This window comes from Mesoplodon bidens, assembly GCF_964165515.1.
Source record: "Mesoplodon bidens genome assembly, chromosome: 1".
Lineage (NCBI taxonomy): Eukaryota > Metazoa > Chordata > Mammalia > Artiodactyla > Ziphiidae > Mesoplodon > Mesoplodon bidens.
The window spans coordinates 47,994,882-48,015,056 of NC_138176.1; the positions used below are offsets into that span (position 1 = coordinate 47,994,882).

Here is a 20,175-nt window from a genome sequence, read left to right on the forward strand (position 1 = left end):
CGAGATCATCTCTAAGGTTTCTTCTGCATCAGACAACTTGCTAGTCCTGCTACCTAGGAGCTGCTACTGGTCAGATCTCCTCACAGGGAACTTCAGAGATTTCCCAACATTCTTTGATCACATTTTGAATTTTTTCTAGATTGGATGTTACCTGTAATAATTGAGTTGCTGAGTAGAACTTGGTCAATTTCTTAAAAAGATATTTTCATTGTAATGGTATTTGTGGGGTTTTTTTCCCCCCTCCCAAAAGTCTGCCACCAGGGGGTGCCCTCAAACCTTTGGGAAATATGTTTGTTTCAGCCTTATTAATAAGAGTGAAGTTTGCATATATATGGAATTTAAAAAAATGTCATGAAGAACCTAGGGGTAAAACGGGAATAAAGACACAGACCTACTTGAGAATGGACTTGAGGATATGGGGAGGGGGAAGGGTAAGCTGTGACAAAGCGAAAGAGAGGCATGGACATATATACACTACCAAACGTAAGGTAGATAGATAGTGGGAAGCAGCCGCAGAGCACAGGGAGATCAGCTCGGTGCTTTGTGACCGCCTGGAGGGGTGGGATGGGGAGGGTGGGAGGGAGGGAGATGCATGAGGGAAGGGATGTGGGAACAGATGTATATGTATGACTGATTCACTTTGTTATAAAGCAGAAACTAATTTAAAAAAAAAAAAAAGAAATCTAGAAACAATAAATGCTGGAGAGGGTGTGGAGAAAAGGGAACACTCTTGCACTGCTGGTGGGAATGTGAATTGGTACAGCCACTATGGAGAACGGTATGGAGGTTCCTTAAAAAACTACAAATAGAACTACCATATGACCCAGCAATCCCACTACTGGGCATATACCCTGAGAAAAGCATAATTCAAAAAGAGACATGTACCAAAATGTTCATTGCAGCTCTATTCACAATAGCCCGGAGCTGGAAACAACCTAAGTGTCCATCATCGGATGAATGGATAAAGAAGATGTGGCACATATATACAATGGAATATTACTCAGCCATAAAAAGAAACGAAACTGAGCTATTTGTAATGAGGTGGATAGACCTAGAGTCTGTCATACAGAGTGAAGTTAGTCAGAAAGAGAAAGACAAATACCGTATGCTAACACATATATACGGAATTTAAAAAAAAAATGTCATGAAGAACCTAGGGGCAAAACGGGAATGAAGACGCAGACCTACTTGAGAATGGACTTGAGGATATGGGGAGGGGGAAGGGTGGGCTGTGACAAGGCGAAAGAGAGGCATGGACGTGTATACACTACCAAACGTAAGGTAGATAGATAGTGGGAAGCAGCCGCAGAGCACAGGGAGATCAGCTCGGTGCTTTGTGACCGCCTGGAGGGGTGGGATGGGGAGGGTGGGAGGGAGGGAGATGCATGAGGGAAGGGATGTGGGAACAGATGTATATGTATGACTGATTCACTTTGTTATAAAGCAGAAACTAATTAAAAAAATAAATAAATAAACTTAAAAAAAAAAAAATGTCATGAAGAACCTAGGGGTAAAACGGGAATAAAGACACAGACCTACTTGAGAATGGACTTGAGGATATGGGGAGGGGGAAGGGTAAGCTGTGACAAAGCGAAAGAGAGGCATGGACATATATACACTACCAAACGTAAGGTAGATAGATAGTGGGAAGCAGCCGCAGAGCACAGGGAGATCAGCTCGGTGCTTTGTGACCGCCTGGAGGGGTGGGATGGGGAGGGTGGGAGGGAGGGAGATGCATGAGGGAAGGGATGTGGGAACAGATGTATATGTATGACTGATTCACTTTGTTATAAAGCAGAAACTAATAAAAAATAAATAAATAAAGGGAAAAAAAATAAGAGTGAAGTTTGGACTATAATATTGACTATTCATACTGTATAATTTAATTAAATTAAGAATTAAGCATTATAATATGTAGGTATGCACATTACTTGATTCGCATGGCAAATTACTTTCCTAGTGGTGTGAGTGGGAGAAGCTGTCATTGAACTATCTTAAAAATTAGGTAAAAGTAAAAATAAGTAATTTTAAAGTATTTCTTACAGTTCAAAAATATTTTTTTAAATTTAAAACTGTTAACTATAGTAAAAGAATGAAGTTATTGTTCACTTATATTTCTTAGACAAATTAAGTCCATTTTGCTTCGAGGACTAGAAAACTTCCATTAACCATTAGCTATTTCTCTGAAATCTTGTCATGCTGAGTTTGATTTCCTGTCTATAAAAGATGGATAATAGTGTGACTATATGGTATTGAAAATATCTGTTGGCTTGTGTTTAATAGCATTGTGGTTTGGTGCTGTTTGCTAGAGTGATTGATAGTTATGGCCATGTAGTCATACAGTAATAGGAGTGAGAGATGAGAAAGACCTATCAGAGCATCTTCTGCTAGTCTGAGATCATTCCCTAAAGAATAATCATTTACCATAACGGTATTGAGAAGTAAATTCTTCTAGGAGACAGAGGATAATGAGGGTGTGTTATTATGTTTTATCCTTCTAAGGCAAAAATAATTTGTGCATTTTATTATTAGCATGAAAAAAGATAATGATTACTGTTTAGAGAAGAGCTTCCTTCATGTGTCATAAACCTACACAATTTTGTTCTTCATGTTTAATCTAATGAAATTTGTATAGGAAATAGTGTGACTGGTTTTGATTAGAGGCATATTTTGTTTCAAGAACTGGATGATGGTGTTCTTCCTAAAGTGATTGTGTTCCCAAATTAGTTGTCACTTTTTTGGGTTTTGGAGTATATGATGGTGAAATTTCCACACCCATCTACAAAAGTCTGTGAATTTTAAGCCACTAATGGCTTGTTTCCTGAAGTGAGAAACTAGTTCATCGTTCTGTCCTGAGAAACCGAACAAGGATTGGGAGAGTGGAAGTGGAGTTGAGGTGACCTGCCGAAGGGCTCTTTCTCACTTCATCCTTACTTCCTCTTCCCTTTACTGGCTAATAAGAGTTTGGCTATGGGATTGGAGGTTAAGAATCTCTTTGATTCTAGAGACACTGCTTTGGGAAAGATCCCGATGTTCTCCTTACTTGCTGCAAGTAATAATAAATCCTTCATTCCCCGGGGTCGGGGTGGAGGGGAAGAAAAGAATAAAAGGAGATTCTAATGCTTGGCACTCTTTTACTCCTGCTGGCACCCATTGATGGGGAGAAAAAGCAAGTGTATAGAAACCTGATTTATCCCATATTAAACAACTGTTAATTTAATGACAAATACAGATTATTTCTAGTGTAAGTTACAGGGCAAATACTTCAAAGGATCTTTTGTATTATCCTTAAAACAGATCATTTCAAATGCTTATAATGAGTAGTGATCTTTATCAGTGCTTCTCAGGTTTGAGTCATAGCATTTTGAAAATTACTTAGGAAGCTCTTAATAGCTGTTTGAAGAGAAAACCAAACCAAGGGACAATAGAGAGACAAGGTGGCTTCTCAGCACATCACCTTGCCCTCACCACCATATTCATTTTGTACCTCTTTTGTTGCCGTAATATAAAATTTTTGGAAGTCTTATTTAAGTCCAGAAATTAGCTCACTAATTTGTGAAATGTGCCTTCTTAAATATGAAAATATTAGACTGGCTATTTCCTGAAAATCAATTGGACTTTATTAAAATTTGGAGAACATTTTTATTAAAGCCATAATTGTCATGGGTGATACACATGAGAGATCACCCTGTGGTTGGCTTGTCAGACTTGCATGAGCTTTCAGAAATTAAGGGGAATGAGTGAGTTTGTTTTCTTGTAAGCTGTCACATTCTTCTCTTCAAAGTGTCAGCCTGAATCGTGCACAAGTAAATGTTAGAAACATTCACCTTCTCCAGTTGATTTTTTTATCCTTACATAACTTAGTGCTATAATTATTTTTTTCCTCTAATGTTTAATTTTTGTAGTCTAAAAACATGTCTGAAGAAGAGGTGGATCTGAAAGATCTTAATAATTCTGACTTATGTTCTTTCTTTTTAATCTTTGTAATATGAACCTGTCTCTCGAACTTGGGAAGCTCTGGAGGTAGTTCCAGTAATTTTTTTAGGTGTATTATAGAAAACTCAGTTCATATACAGTTTAATTTACTAAAAAAAAAAAAAAAAAAAAATCAAAAACCTGTCCAGGGAGATTCTGATAGGCAGTAGAGAGAAGGAAGAGGGAGAGCTTGGTAAAATTACCTAGCTGTGGTAGAAAGTGTCAGTTAATTTAACAAATATTTTTATTGAGAACATTACATATGAGTATGTTCTAGCATAGTGAATCAATGTCAATCTTGTATGAAAGGAACTTCTAGTAAACTCTAGAATGCATGTCCATAAATAACTACAACATAAAGCAGGAAGTCTTAAGTGTCTTGTGAAAAAACAGACAATTAAATTATAAGAGGAAGAGGGCTTCCCTGGTGGCGCAGTGGTTGAGAGTCCGCCTGCCGATGCAGGGGACACGGGTTCCTGCCCCGGTCTGGGAGGATCCCACGTACCGCGGAGTGGCTAGGCCCATGAGCCATGGCCGCTGAGCCTGCGCGTCCGGGGCCTGTGCTCTGCAACGGGAGAGGCCACAACAGTGAGAGGCCCGCATACTGCAAAAAAAAAAAAAAAATTATAAGAGGAAGGAAGAGTTACCTTCTAGCTGGTGAGTCCATTTGGATAGACTTTGAAGCAGTGTATTGTTTAAGACATTAAAAGGTTAGGTAAGTTTTAGAGTAGGAAAGATATTCCGGGCGTAGCACAGATTGTATTTGTGGAAGCACAGATAGGTGCTAGAGAAGAGTAAATCGCTGAAATGTCTAGTATGTAAAATGCACAGAAGGTAGTTTGAGAGACAGAGAGAGCCCTAAATAAGACTAGATAAGCATCTAGGGCCAGATAGCTTGGTTATTAATTGAAGGATTTGTGCTGTACTGAAAAGGCAAGGAAAAGCCATTGAAAGCTTTCAAGTGGAACAGGGACACACTCAGGGTGTACTTGGGCTAAAACTGAAGGTGGGCAGGGCAACAGTTAGATTACTGTAGTAATCTTGGTGAGACTGGATGAGGGGCTGAGTCAGGGTAGTTTAGTAGTGATTAAGAGGAGGTAATGAATATGTGGCGCCCTGCTGGGTCAATCAGTAGGACTGGCAGTTAATTGATATGGGGGGTGTTGAAAGAAAGAGGAGGCTCCAGAAAGGTCATAAATTACTGGCCCAGTAGATAATAATACTTTGCATTTATATATGGGGCTTTAGAATTCATAAAACACGGTTATAGCTGAGTGTTCCTAACTCTGTAAGGTAAACAGAGTTCAAATTATCCTTATTATTCCATTCCAGTTTCTTGGCCAAGTGCTCCATTCTCTAAAATACCCTTCCTTGTGAACCTGGGAAGAAAAGTCCTGGCATCTAGTCCCGATGTATGCCATTAAGTTTGAATGTGGGAAATTGGCTTTACCTTCTTTGAGCTTCAGTTTCTCCAGATGTCCTTCTGCTTTCTGTTTTGCAGGGATGCTTGCAGGATAAAATGTAATTTTAAAATTTTCATCAACTCTATTCAGCAAATAATAATGAGTACTAAATATTATGCTTGGTAGTAGAATACAAGATGTATAAAATACAGTCCTTGCTTTTGCTGTGTCACAGATTAGAGAAGGAGAGGAGAAGAACATGTAAATAAATAATTATAATAAACCATTATAAGTGCTGTACTACAGGTATGTGCATGTGAAATAGAGTCACATGAGGAAGAAGGAATTAGGAAAGTCAAGGGAGGCTTCCCTAGGAGATGTGAACTTAGTCTTGACACATAATTAGTGGTTTAACTGTAGTAAAAGGTTAAACAAGGCAGAGGGTACAATATGCATCATCACCATAATAGAAGCCACTATTTGTTGAAAGCTTCTGAAAGCCAAGGAATTCCAAGGATTGCCCATAGGCACCAGAAGCTTGGGAGAGGCAAGGAAGAATTCTTTCTGAGAGCCTTCACAGGGAACATGACTCTGTTAGCACCTTGGTTTCAGAATTCTAGCCTCCAGAACTGTGAGAGAATGAATCTTTGTTTTTCTAAGCCACCCAGTTTGTGATAGTTACCGCAGCCCAAGGAAACTAATATAGTGTGGTCCTGGCATAAGAATCAAATTGATCACTGGAAAACCCATAAAACCCAGAAATAGACCCATACTTATACAATCATTTGATTTTCAACAAAGTTGCCAAAGCAATCGATGGGGGAAAGAAGCATCTTTCAACAAACGGTGCTGGGAAAACTGGGTTTCTTTATGGGGGAAAAAAATGAACTTCAACTCTTTGTATACAGCATACATAGAAAATAACTAAATGCAAAAGCTAAAACCATAAAGATTCTAGAAGAAAGCATCTTTGTGACTTAGGGATAGACAAAGATTTCTTAGGACACAGAAAGCATTAAGCATAAAAGAAAAAAATTAATAAATACTTATCAAAAGACATTAAGAAAATGAATAGACAAGCTAAAGACAAGGAGAAAATATTTGCAAAGCATATATATTTATCTGACAAAGGATTTATGTTTAGAATATATAAAGAACTCAATTTAAAAATAAGAAGACAAAACCACCCCGTTAAAAAAAATTAAACAAAAGAGTTTAAAAGACAGGTCACAAAGAAAGTTATACAAATGACCAGTTAGCACATTAAAAAATGCTCAGTGTCATTGGTCATTGGGGAAATGCCAGTTAAAACTAGAATGAGGTATTAGTGCACAGGCACTAGAAGGGCTAAAACTAAAATGAATAGATGTAGCTGGAGATGTGGAGCAACTGGAACTCTCATACTTTGTTGTTGGGTTTGTAAAATGGTACTACCACGTTGGAAAAAGGTCTCACAGTTCTTTAGAAAACTAAACATATACCTACTCTATGACCTATGCATTTCATTTCCTTTCTAAACCTACCCAAGAGAAATTAATATATGTGTACACAAAAAAATCCTGTGTTTATAGAAGAATGTTTATAGCAGCTTTACTTATAATAGCCAAATCCTGGAAATAGTGCAGTTGTCTGTCAACAAGAGAATGAATAAACAAATTGTGGTATAATTATACAATAGAATAAAATAATAGAAGGGAACAAAATCACTGATACACACAACATAGATGCACCTCAAAAGCACAGTGCTGAGAGGGAAAAAAAAAGCCTTACACAATACAATACATGTCACCTGTTTCCATTATATGAAGTTTTACAAGAGACAAAACTAATCTATGGTAGAAGAAAATTTAGAACAGTGGTAGTCTCTCAGATGTGGGAAAGTTGCCTGGGAAGGGGCATGAGGGAACCTTCTAGGGTGATAGTATAATAATATCCTGTATCTTGATAGGGATTTAGCTTATGCAGGTGTATGCATTTGTAAAATGTCATTGAATGGTACACTTAGGGTTAGTTCATTTCACTGAATGTAAATTTTACCTCAAAATGAGAAAACCTGTAAACAAATGTTAAATTATATTTATATGGAGGCTGAAGTGGTCAGGGTGAAATGTACTGATGCCCCCAACTTACTTCAAAATGCATTAAAAAAAATGGATTGATGGATGGATAGATATGCGACAAAAATAAATAGAGTAAAATGTTAACTGTAGAAACTTTGAGTTTATGGGTGTTCAGTGTATAGTTATTTTAGCTTTGCTGTATTTCTGAAATTTTTCATAATGCTGGGAAAGTTAATTGCCATCAATAAGGAATGGTTAAAATTGTATATCCATACTGTGGAAAATACTGTATAGCATTTATCATTCTATTTACGTGGAAAGACTTCTAAGGCTTTCTCTTAAGGCAAAAAACAAGTTGCAAAAAAATATAATATACCATTTAGTTTAAAAATTAATGTAACAGAAAGCTAAATTTCTGTATGCACATCTGTAGAAATGCTTAGAAGTAGTTTGGGAAGGAGACAAGCATCTGTTTGTCTGAGAAGTAGTTTGGAATTGGGGATTTGTGGTTAAGAAGAGCTTTGACTTCATCTGAATGGTTTGACATTTTTAAGGCAAGAATGTATCCATGTATTACTTAAAAATTAATAGAAAAGAAGGGTTAAGGCTCATCACAGAGGAGTTTGTATACCTGGGGATAAAAAGTTCAACGTCATTAGTAATTAAATAAACATAAAATAATAGTGGTGTCAATTTAGTCTATCAAATTGTGTATAAAACAAGAATATGAGAATTCACAGTATTAGTAAGGTATGGAGTTGAGTACTTTCATATATAGCACCAGAATATAAATTGATAGAACCTTTCTGGAAGGTGATTAGACAGCATGTATTAAAAACCTTAAAAAAAAAAAGCCTATGCTTTTTGATATAGCACTTTCACTTATAGAGATATTCAAATAGTTGCAGAAAGATGTATGTACAAGGATATTCATTGCAATGGTAATTTTAAGAGTGGAAAATTGGCAACAACCTGTAAATCTATCATAACAGAATTAGGTAGGGAAATAAGGTATGGTGTGTCCAAATTGTTAATAATACTCAGCTATTGAAAATGGTGATATAGGATTATATTTATTTACATGGGAAAATGTCCACTATGTAAATGAAAACAAAATACAGACTGGAAGGATATATGCCAAAATGTTAACGGTATATATATTGATAGTGGGTTTGTGGGTGGTGTTTATTTTCTTTTTGTTTATGTTAATTTGCTACAGTGAAAATACATGACTTTTAAAAAACATTTTGTTGCTAGTGATGTTTATGAAGACTATACAACAAAGTGGAAAATTCTTTTGTCTAATGAAAAAATTATACAGAATTGTTAGAGTAACGCGATTTTAAGTAATTTTTTTCTGTGTGAGAAGGAAAACAAATGCCTAAGTGTAACAAACACTTAAATGGTTATATTAACTTTAGCATCATAGGACTATGAGGTTTTTCACCTTGTCTGTTTAGATTTGGGGATGATATATGTTTTATATTAAAAAATTGTTTCATAAAATTTAATGTTCTAGACCTTCTGTATAAACTTTTGAAATTTGTTATTAAAGAAGTGTATTAGTAACTTTTAAAATTTTTACTAGGATCTACCTAGGTTTACATCAATAGATAACATGGAGTGACTTGAAGTGTTTATTATATTCGTTGATTTGTGACTGATTAAAAAGCTGTTTCCTATGAACTCTTTGAAGAAGTAGATCTATGGAAATTTTCTCCTTTATTAAAATATCATTAGTTTTCTGATTTTACCGGCTACAGATTTCACTTCCCCATTCAAAGTTCAGTAGTATTATTTATTTAGTACTGTCTGTGTGCCAAGCATTGTACTTAGTCATGCATGAATATGCCTTTAGTATTAGAGCACAGTTCACAGATTTAGTTTTAGTTGATTAAGTACTGTAAGAAAGAAGAAATAAGTAAAAATCTCTTTTCTATATGTACGCTTCTAGATATTTGAATCATTCATCATGTTTTGACATTTGACAAATTAAGTTGCTCTATTTTAGTAGTTTGTTAATGCTTCCATCTGCTAAGGAAGAAAGATAGCTTCTCCATGACCACTGTGATGAAATTGCAATAATTACTATCCTTTAAGGTGAAGACTGATATATTGAGGGGATCACAGAAAGAGCATAGATAGGACTTTCTGCTTTGAGATTCATGAGGTCAGTGATCATGTCTGTTATTGTTTACAGTTCTGTCGTCAGTCCTGGCACAGTGTCTGGCATATAATAGATACTTAAATTTACTGGTTAGTTGAATGGATGAACAACTCTATAGTCTAAAGAGAGGAAATGGGTAAAATAGCATTATAATTTGGAAAACCTTTGTATCAGTTCTGAGTGAAACATGTACATAATCAACTTTTGGGATGAGAATAAAAGGATGGTTTGTACACACATGCACACACACAAACACTTGCCATATATAATTATGCAGACCCTCCAGTAGAGGGCAGGGAGAATTTAATCATCATGTAAATGCTTAATTTCCTTATAATCATCATCATCGTTATAAATAATATATGATATATTATAAATAAATATTTATTATTTAAGGCTCTTCTTCCCTTGAAGTTAAGCAATGATTTACATTTTAAAAACTTTTTAATACTAATGCCTTGGTTTGCATTGTATAGATTAATAAATTGTGCAGATTAATAAATAGTAAATAATTTGTAAAAGGTAAGATTTGCTTAAAGATGCTAATAATATATGAGAGGGCATAAGATTATACTAGTTTTTTAAATTATGCATTCCATCTCAAATGGTAGTTGGGTTGGTTATGTTCTCAAACGATATTTTATATCTTCTCTTTAGTGTTTTCAAAGCTACATTAGACATAGGTCTGAAGCGTTGACAGAAGTCCAGTGCAATAATGCTTCATCAGATAAATAAGTGATATTTTAAAGCTTGTGATGGTCAGCAGAGCATGGCAGCAGCTACTCGTATGTCAGTTTTAAAAGACAAGGACAGGTACCCAAAGGAGAAGAAGCTGTCAGCCTATTTAGACACTTAAGGTTAAATGTCTTTAGGTTAAAAATGTTTGGATAGACACTTCTCCTTATCCCTCCTACTAAATACAGCTGAAAACCCAGGACACTATAAAAGAATAAGAAGACTCTGAAAGGTGGAGAAAAGACTGACCAGCTAGGGTCTGTGGGGCTGTTGGAAAAATATGGCACCTGGGTGGTATCAGCGGAGGCCTGGTGGGGAGCCTGAACTTTCATCCTCTGCACCCGCCCCCCCCACCCCCCAACCCAAAGGTATCAAGATGCCTTTCCCCCTCCCTGCCCTGGGAGTCAACAAGGACAGTAGAATTTTCACTCCTGACTGGTAGTTATGAGGCGGCTCTCCCTTCCTGTGTCACAGAAGACCTGCTAAAACAAGATTTAAATAAGATCCAAAGTCTCATAACATAAAATCCAGGTTTCAATAAAAAATCGCTCCACAAAGAACCAGGAAAATCTCAACTGAAATGTGAAGACAATCAATAGATACCAACCCTGAGATAACACAGATGTTAGAATTATCTAACAAGGGCTTTAAAGCAGCCATCATAAAAAGGCTTCAGTAAGCAATTACAGCTCCTTGAAACAAATGAAAAATAGACAGTCCCAGCAAAGAAATAGAAGCTATAAAGAAGAACCAAATGGAAATTTTAGAAATGTAAAATACAATACCTGATTTTTTTTTAATGCAATGAATGGGCTCCATGGGGAGTGGGGGTGACAGAAGAAAGAATTGGAGAACTTGAAAAAGAACAAAGGAATTAGTCTGAACAACAGAAAGAAAATAGACTTTTATGTCATTGTTTTCTGAGGTGACTCAGAAAAGTTAGAATGGTTTAATAATTTTGGTCTAAAAGTGACTATATATTTCCTTTCAGATTTTCTTATAATGTAGAAAATAATAATAGCATAATGGTCTAGTATATATAATTTTAGGGTTTATATTGGCTTGAAAATCTGAATTAAATTCCTAAATTTCCTATACTGGTTGTACTGGTCAAACAAGCAAACATTACATCCAAGAAACATTAAAATTTATAAAAGTGTAGGGACCTATGGAACTATTAAAAATATTTAACAGTCATGCCTTTTTAGTACTGGAGGGAGAGGAGAAAAGGGGCAGGGATGAAAAAATACTCAACAACAAAAAATAGCAGCTGAAAACTAGAAATAATAGCTGAAAATTTCCCAAATTTGACAGAAGACATCAAGAAGCTGAGCAAATCTCTTACAGGATAAACCCAAAGAAATCCATACCAAGACATATCATAGTCAAACTTCCTCAAACTAAAGGCAAAGAAAAAAATTTTGAAAGCATCCAGAAAGAAATAACACATTGCCTATAGGGGAGAAACAATTTGAATGTTGTTGGATTTCTCATCAGAAAATATGGAAGCCAGAAAGAAGTGACATAAATATTTTTGAAGGAGTAAGAGAAAAGAACTGTCAACAGAGAAGTGTATATCCATTGAAAATATCCTTCAGGACTGTAGGAGAAACGGTGACATTCTCAGATGAAGGAGAGGAAGAGAATTTGTCATTAATAGACCTATCCTAAAAGAATGTCTAAAGGAATTTCTTGAAACAGAAAGGAAATGATAAAATGGAATCTTGGAACACCAGGAGAGAAGAAAGAACAGTAGAAAGAGTAAAAATATAGTAGACTTTTCTTCTTGAGTATTCTAAATAGTGTTTGACATTTTCTGTTTCACTATTTTCAAACATTATAACACTATCAAATGTGGTTCTCAATGTATGGGAGAAATATTAAAGAAAATTATAATGGGAGTGGGTAAAGAGCCTTAAGGGTAAAGTTTCTATACTTTACTGCAACATGTGAAATGTTGACACCAGGAAACAGTGATAAGTTATATATAACGAATGCCTAGAGCAGCCAATTTAAAAAAAATCTGTTCCAAGAGAGGTGTTCAAATATACTTTAGATAAATAAAAATGGAATTCTAAAATATGTTCAAGTAACCCATAGGAATGAAGGAAAAGAAAACAGGTAAAAGAAAGAGAAAATTAAAAATGAATATGTTCTAACTTATCAATGATTAAATGTAAATGTCAAAGTTCACCAATTAAAAGACAGCGATTTACAGAGTAGATTAAAAAAACCTGACACATTATATGCTGCTTGCAAGAAATTATTTCAGGCATAACAGTATAGGCAGGTTGAAAGTAAAAGGCAGCTTTGTTTGTAATAGCCAAAAACTTGAAACAACCAAAATGCCCCTCAGTAGGTAAATGGTTAAACAAACTGTGGTATATTCATACTATGGAATACTACTCAGCAGTAGGAATTAACTGTTGATACATGCATGAACTTGAGTAGATGTCAAAGACGTTACACTGGGTGAAAAAAAAGTCTATCTTAAAAGGACACATACCATATGATTCCATTTGTATAACAACAGAATTACAGAGATGGAAAACAGATTGGTGCTTTCTAGGGCTTAGGGATGGTTGGAAGGAGGGTGTGACTATAAATTAGTAGCACAAAAGAGACTTTTGTTATAGTGGGACACTTCTGCATCTTGATTTTGGTTACACAAATGTATGTGATAAAATAGCATAGAACAATACACACATACTATACCAATATTAATTTCCTGGTTTTGATATTGTGTTATGGTTAATCTGAAATGTAACCTTTAAGGGAAACTTGGTGAGGGGTAAACCAGACCTCCATATATTATTTTTGCAGCTTTCTGTGAATCTGTAATTATTTCAAAATAAAATGTTTTAAAAAACAAAAAGATAAATTATGAATAAGAAGAATTTGAATATCTTAAATAAATACATTAATATGTTTTATGCATTTTCAGGCACAGGAAAGCAAGTATCTTTAATATATACAATAAAATTCTAAAATAGCAGAATGCCTTCTGTGTATGATTTTTTTAAATTTACTTTTTCTTTTTATTAGCATTAAAGAGGCGTATAATGAAGAGGCTTTGAACCTTTTAGCCTTTATTTATTTATTTTTTTAGTGTGTTAACTTCCCATTATAGAAGATTAGGATTTAGCTATTGTTTACTTAACCCTGTCACCACTAACAGCCTTATTTATGTTTCCCCACGTTTCCGCTATAGATATTATATTCATTTCAATTAGATCAGTATTCTGGTTTTTTAGTAGGATGGTAAAAACACTGTTCATATCTGAGATCTGATTCCTTTTCTACTCTTGTACAACTTTTTGTTTTCCCCAGAATTAATAATTGTCTTGTGTTCTTCACTTGCTTGTTTTTTATATACCTATGATTAATTGGATCCCACACTCTCTGAATTGCAAATATCTTTCTGTTGATTCTGATGATCAATTTTCCCATTTTCCTAATTTAAAGAGGGAGGTGGGCATAGGTTTGGATTTTAGAGCTTTGGTATAAAGAAAATTCTTAGTGTTAGAACTTTCTTGTAAAACCAGAGTGAATGTAAATTATCTTGCTACTTTTTCTATTTATACACATTCTGTGTCCAGCTGTAGATAGACAAATGAATATTCCTTTATTTCAGCTTAGCTCCTGATAGCAAAGGGAATCTATAGATATTTGTAAAGAGTCTGTATCCTCATCAATCCCAAACATTGGTCACATAGAGAAGTGGGGAGAGCTGTGGAGTATAGGCCAGAATACTTAGGTTCTAGTTCTGATTTAGTTGCTAATTGACATTTCCAGTCTAGGATAATCAGGTAACCTCCTTGGCTTCAGTTTTCTTTTCTCTTTAATAATGACAGAATCAGACTGGATTATAACTGAGACCTCATCTATCTAGTTCAGATGTGATTTCAGATAGATACATGATTTACTTTAATCCTGACTGTATATATAGAATCTCTAGATTAAGAGTGTTTTCATTTTCAGTATTTTAAAAGAAATACTTTGATGTTTAGAGAGAAATTGGATTAAATGGCCTAAAGTAATTTCTAAAGCATTGAAGAGATGGGAAATTACAAAAGACAGAAATAGGCCATGAATGTCGTCTTTCTTGTACTTCAAATTATGATATGGGAATCGTGGTTTTAACTTCCTAAAGGTGCCTAGAAAAGGAAATTGTAAGTCACCTGGAACTTCATTGTTTACTACCCAGTAGGTTGGATTTGACACATATAATATGCTCTGAAATGATTAGGGTGGCTTTTATGGTGATTTCTTTAAATTACCGACTGTAAAAGCTTGAGGGCTTCTGAGAGAGTTCTTGGTGGTCTAATAGTTTTTAGTTGGTGTAACCAAGGTCAGAAGGTACTGTTTTTCATATGCAAGCATTTATTTAGTTGTGAATGTGATATGATAGATATTTCATATTTGGGATACTCGATTCATTTTCAGAGGGCATTTAGATGAATTACATACATTTGGAAATGAATTTATAAGTTCCTTACTTCACCTGTTGTACTTGTGCATGTGTTCAATGATGCTGATAATACGCCTTCTTATGGGATCCTATATAAAGCAGATATGTAATTTAATAACAAATATTTGTTCATTGGTTATTATTCACTGATAACATTTTATTGGTTTTCAGGTACTAGAAGAAGCAGAAGCTCAACACTTATATCAGTCCATTTTGCCTGATATGGTGAAAATTGCACTCTGTCTGCCAAATATTTGCACCCAGGTTGGTGGAAATAACTTCTTCCTCAGTAACTTTCTTGAGACTCACAGTTGAATTTCGTTTAAACTCTAATTGTCAAAGTCAAACAGAGAGATGGGAAACAGTTTTTGCCAGAGTATGATGATTTTGCTATACTAAGGAAAAGGTTAGAGGCTACAGAGAACACTGTGAGTGGACATTAAAAATGTAGCATTCAATTTCTGAGCTTCAGTTTACAGTGTTGATGTTTGCTTACTCATACTTCTTTTTCTCTTTTTTTAAAACAATCTCTGACTTTCAAAAAAGGATAGTTATTATTTCAAAGCATACTAATGGATTTAGAACATTTTATCTTCAAAATGGCTTAATACCTACTCCTTCCTCCTCTCTCCCCCAAAGTAGTGTATTGTATAACAAATGAGTTCATGATACATTCTTAACTTTTAAAAATAAAAGAAAGAATCTGGTATTATTTTGTTTTGTGTGGGAGTGTATTATTTATTGCTACATAACAAACTACCTCAAAATTTAGTGGTTTAAAACAGGAAACATTTATTATCTCAGTTTCTGTTGGGAATTTGGGAGCCGCTTAGCTGACTGGTTCTGGCTCGGGATCTCTCTTGTGGTTGCAGTCAGGGTGTTGGCCAGGGCTGCAGTCATCTGAAGGTTTGACTGAAGCTGGAGGAGCCACTTCTCAGTTGGCTCACTCACATGGCTGCTGGCAGAATGCCTCAGTTCCTTGCTGTGGGGCTCTCTGTAGGCTGATGGGGTATCCTCGTGACATGGTTGCTAACTTCCCCAGAAAAAACCACCCAAAGGAGAGAGACAGGAAGAGGCCAGTGCCTTTTTGACCTCGTTTCTGAAGGCAAACACTATCGCTTTCACTATTCTTTCTCTGCATTAGAATTTAGTCAATCTAGCTCATACTCAAGGAGAGGCTAATTAGACTCTGCCTCTCAAGGGGGGAGAGTATCAAAGAATTTGTAGATGTAATTATAAGAGGTTGTTGGTTTGTTCTTCATAATTTTTTTCCTTTGTTTCTCACAACAGTAGCTTGAATTCGCCTCTGTCATTTATTTCTAGGGCCAGCGCCCTGGCTGCAGGGATGCTAGCCAAGTTTCTCCTAACACTGTTGATCCACAGGGGCCCTAGGGACATTTGGGGCAGAGCAATTTCTGAATGTGTAGGATGGTCCCACACACTACAGTCTATCATTGGAACAGCACAAAAAACACAAGCATGGTCATTGGAGCAACCAAAAGCCGTGTCTGAATGCCTGAGTCCAAATGTTGAGAACCACTAATGTTTTTCCATGTGCCATATTTGTTAGCATTATACTGTGATATTTCCAATTTTAGGTAACTGTAATTTCACCTCATTAATTCATTGTGTCTGAAATAAGTTTTTCTACTGGGCAGAGAAAATGTTTTAAAACTCAACTTCTTGTTGTTTATTTTGGAAGTTATTTGCTTGCTTATGTTTCATGTTCCTTCTTTTCTCTTTTTCTCCTTGCTTTTTTCCTTATGTAGTAAAATTTCTCACTACCTCTTAGGTTCTGCCCCTTGTGAAGCCTTTCCTACCTCTCCCAGCCAAAGTTTATCATTCCTGTAGCACTCGAATCATACTTAGTAGCACATTATTTTGTAATTTATGTTTTTATATATCTCCTCCCCTAGATTATATTCTCCCTGAAGGGGGATCATCTTTGTGTCCCCAGGTCTAACATAGTGCTTAATTAAATGCTTTTTTAATTCACTGTAGTTCATAATTAACCGAATATAGCCTTTAGATAGGAATCACTTTCTCCTCTTCTCTTCCCTTCATGCTTTAGAGAGAAGGTTTCCCTATTGTACTTAATGAGATGTGTATTCAAAAGCACCCAAGTTTGTAATCTATAACAAGTCAGTGGGTGGAACCAAAATCAGATTCACGGCACCCATCTCTTTTTCCTGGCTTAAAACAACTTTGTCCTCCCATTAGTGTACTAATGGGAGAACATTTTAATTTTGTCCTCTGCCCTCGACTAAAAGGTAAAACTCTGCTGTGAAAGTTAACATTTCAATTTGTTATCGAAATATATCTTTGGCAAGTTAAATTGCATATGTTATTATTTAATGATTTATCATATTAATGTTCTCTAGGCCAAATCTAAAAGGTAAATTTTAGATTTATAAAAATTAAATTAAAGGGGGCTTCCCTGGTGGCACAGTGGTTGAGAGTCCATCTGCCGATGCAGGGGACACGGGTTCGTGCCCCGGTCCCGGAAGATCCCACATGCCGCGGAGCGGCTAGGCCCGTGAGCCATGGCCGCTGAGCCTGCGCGTCCGGAGCCTGTGCTCCGCAACGGGAGACGCCACAACAGTGAGAGGCCCGTGTACTGCAAAAAAAAAAAAAAAAAATTAAACAAATTTTGGACATGAACTTTTTGAAAGATCTTCATTCATGCTTTTTTAAATTAATTAATTTTTTATACAGCAGGTCCTTATTAGTTATCTATTTTATACATATTAGTGTATATATGTCAATCCCAATCTCCCAATTGATCCCACCCTCCCACTCCTTTCCCCCCAGGTATCCCTACGTTTGTTTGCTACATCTGTGTCTCTATTTCTGCCTTGCAAACTGGTTCATCTGTGCCATTTTGCTAGATTCCACATATACGCATTAATATATGATGTTTGTTTTCCTCTTTCTGACTTACTTCACTCTGTATGACAGTCTCTAGGTCCATCCACATCTCCACAGATGACCCAATTTCGTTCCTTTTTATGGCTAATATTCCACTGTATATATTTACCACATCTTATCCATTCGTCTGTCAACGGGCATTTAGGTTGCTTCCATGACCTGACTATTGTAAATAGTGCTGCAATGAACATTGGGGTGCATGTGTCTTTTTGAATTATGGTTTTCTCAGGGTATATGCCCAGTAGTGGGATTGCTGGGCCATATGGTAATTCTATTTTTGGTTTTTTAAGGAACCTCCATATTGTTCTCCATAGTGGCTGTATCAGTTTACATTCTCACCAACAGCACAAGAGGGTTCCCTTTTCTCCACACCCTCTCCAGCATTTGTCGTTTTTAGATTTTCTGAAGATGCCCATTCTGACTGGTGTGAGGTGATACCTCCTTGTAGTTTGGATTTGCATTTCTCGAATAATTAGTGATGTTGAGCAGGTTTTCATGTGCTTCTTGGCCATCTGTATGTCTTCTTTGGAGAAATGTCTATTTAGGTCTTCTACCCATTTTTGGATTGGGTTGTTTGTTTCTTTAATATTGAGCTGCATGAGCTGTTTATATATTTTGGAGATTAATCCTTTGTCTGTTGATTCGTTTGCGAATATTTTCTCCCATTCTGAGTGTTGTCTTTTCATCTTGTTTATGGTTTCCTTTACTGTGCAAAAGCTGTGAAGTTTCATTAGGTCCCATTTGTTTTTTTTGTTTTGTTTTTATTTCCATTACTCTAGGAGGTGGATCAAAAAAGATCTTGCTGTGATTTATGTCAAAGAGTGTTCTTCCAATGTTTTCCTCTAAGAGTTTTATAGTGTCCGGTCTTACATTTAGGTCTCGAATCCATTTTGAGTTTATTTTTGTGTATGGTGTTAGGGAGTGTTCTAATTTCATTCTTTTACATGTAGCTGTCCAGTTTTCCTAGCACCACTTATTGAAGAGACCCTCTTTTCTCCATTGTATATCCTTGCTTCCTTTGTCATAGATTAGTTGACCATAGGTGCGTGGGTTTACCTCTGGGCTTTCTATCCTGTTCCATTGATCTATATTTCTGTTTTTGTGCCAGTACCATATTGTCTTGATTACTGTAGCTTTGTAGTGTAGTCTGAAGTCAGGGAGTCTGATTCCTCCAGCTCCATATTTTTTCCTCAAGATTGCTTTGGCTATTAGGGGTCTTTTGTGTCTCCATACAAATTTTAAGATTTTTTTGTTCAAGTTCTGTAAAAATTGCCATTGGTAATTTGATAGGGATTGCATTGAATCTGTAGATTGCTTTCGGTATGGTCATTTTCACAACACTGATTCTTCCAATCTAAGAACACAGTATATCTCTCCATCTGTTTGTGTCATCTTTGATTTCTTTCATCAGTGTCTTATAGTTTTCTGAGTACAGGTCTTTTACCTCCTTAGGTGGGTTTATTCCTAGGTATTTTATTCTTTTTGTTGCAAGGGTGAATGGGATTGTTTCCTTAATTTCTCTTTCTGATGAGAGGTCTTCATTCATATTAACCATTGTCTTATTTTACCTAGCTGAGTACTCGATGATAAGATTTACATCCTCTAGTTTTCCCCAAGTATTAACTTTCAGGCATTTCTCCTCACCAGGAGAAAAAATAACTTATTATATTTTAAATTATACTTATTTAGTTATTTGGGAAACAAGAAATGTTTGTGTTTAAAGTCCATTAAGCCTAAAATCATTTTTGTGGATAACCTGGTAAATGGTAGTTAAAAACTCATTTCTTACTAAAACCAAGGAACAGTGTGCTTTAAGCCATTTGTCACCTTTTCTAAACTCATGGCTGGGCTGTAAATAAATGTATAGGAAGGAAAATGAAGATCAATATGAGCTCTCTATTGCTTCTTTCTTAGAACTGGTGTTTGCTAAGGCCTAAAAGGAGAGAATTTTGGATACCCTAATGAAAATAAATTCTTGCTACTTCCTGTTTGTTTACTTTTGTATTTTCCCAAGGCAAATAGTTGAACTGTAAGTTTGGCATTTTCTTTTTCTAGCAAACTCTTATTCTAGCAATGATGTATGTTTTCTGTTACTTAGAGAAAAGCTAATTGTTATAGTTGATTTGTCTTGCCTGCCTTTCCTCAGTTTCGTTTTGAGTGTTGATTCCTGAGATATGATCAGGACAGTTCTCTATGCAGACTGTTTTGAATTAAAGTAGATATCTAGGATTCTTAGTTGTGGGTCTTATTAAAGGGAATAGGAAAAGCGTCTCTAAATTTTATGTTGGAGCATTTTGAAATTTAACAACTGATGTAAATTGGCAGTTGGTCTTTGGCTTTCCCAGCATGTCTTTAAAAACATACAGTTTAAACATTTAAAATAGAATAAAACTCACTGAACACAATACTCAGGTCCTGTGGAATATACTAAAAATA

General features: G+C 35.7%; 1 protein-coding gene across 4 annotated transcripts in view; it reads left to right on the forward strand.

Moving 5' to 3' along the window:
• The window catches only part of PARG (poly(ADP-ribose) glycohydrolase), a 111,596-nt gene that overhangs the window by 34,823 nt on the left and 56,598 nt on the right, over positions 1 to 20,175 (forward strand). For all 4 annotated transcript variants that reach the window (XM_081223863.1, XM_081223864.1, XM_081223861.1 and 1 more), the window contains one exon: positions 14,983 to 15,075. In XM_081223863.1, coding sequence (XP_081079989.1) covers positions 14,983 to 15,075 — 93 coding nt within the window. The remainder of the gene's footprint in view (positions 1 to 14,982; positions 15,076 to 20,175) is intronic.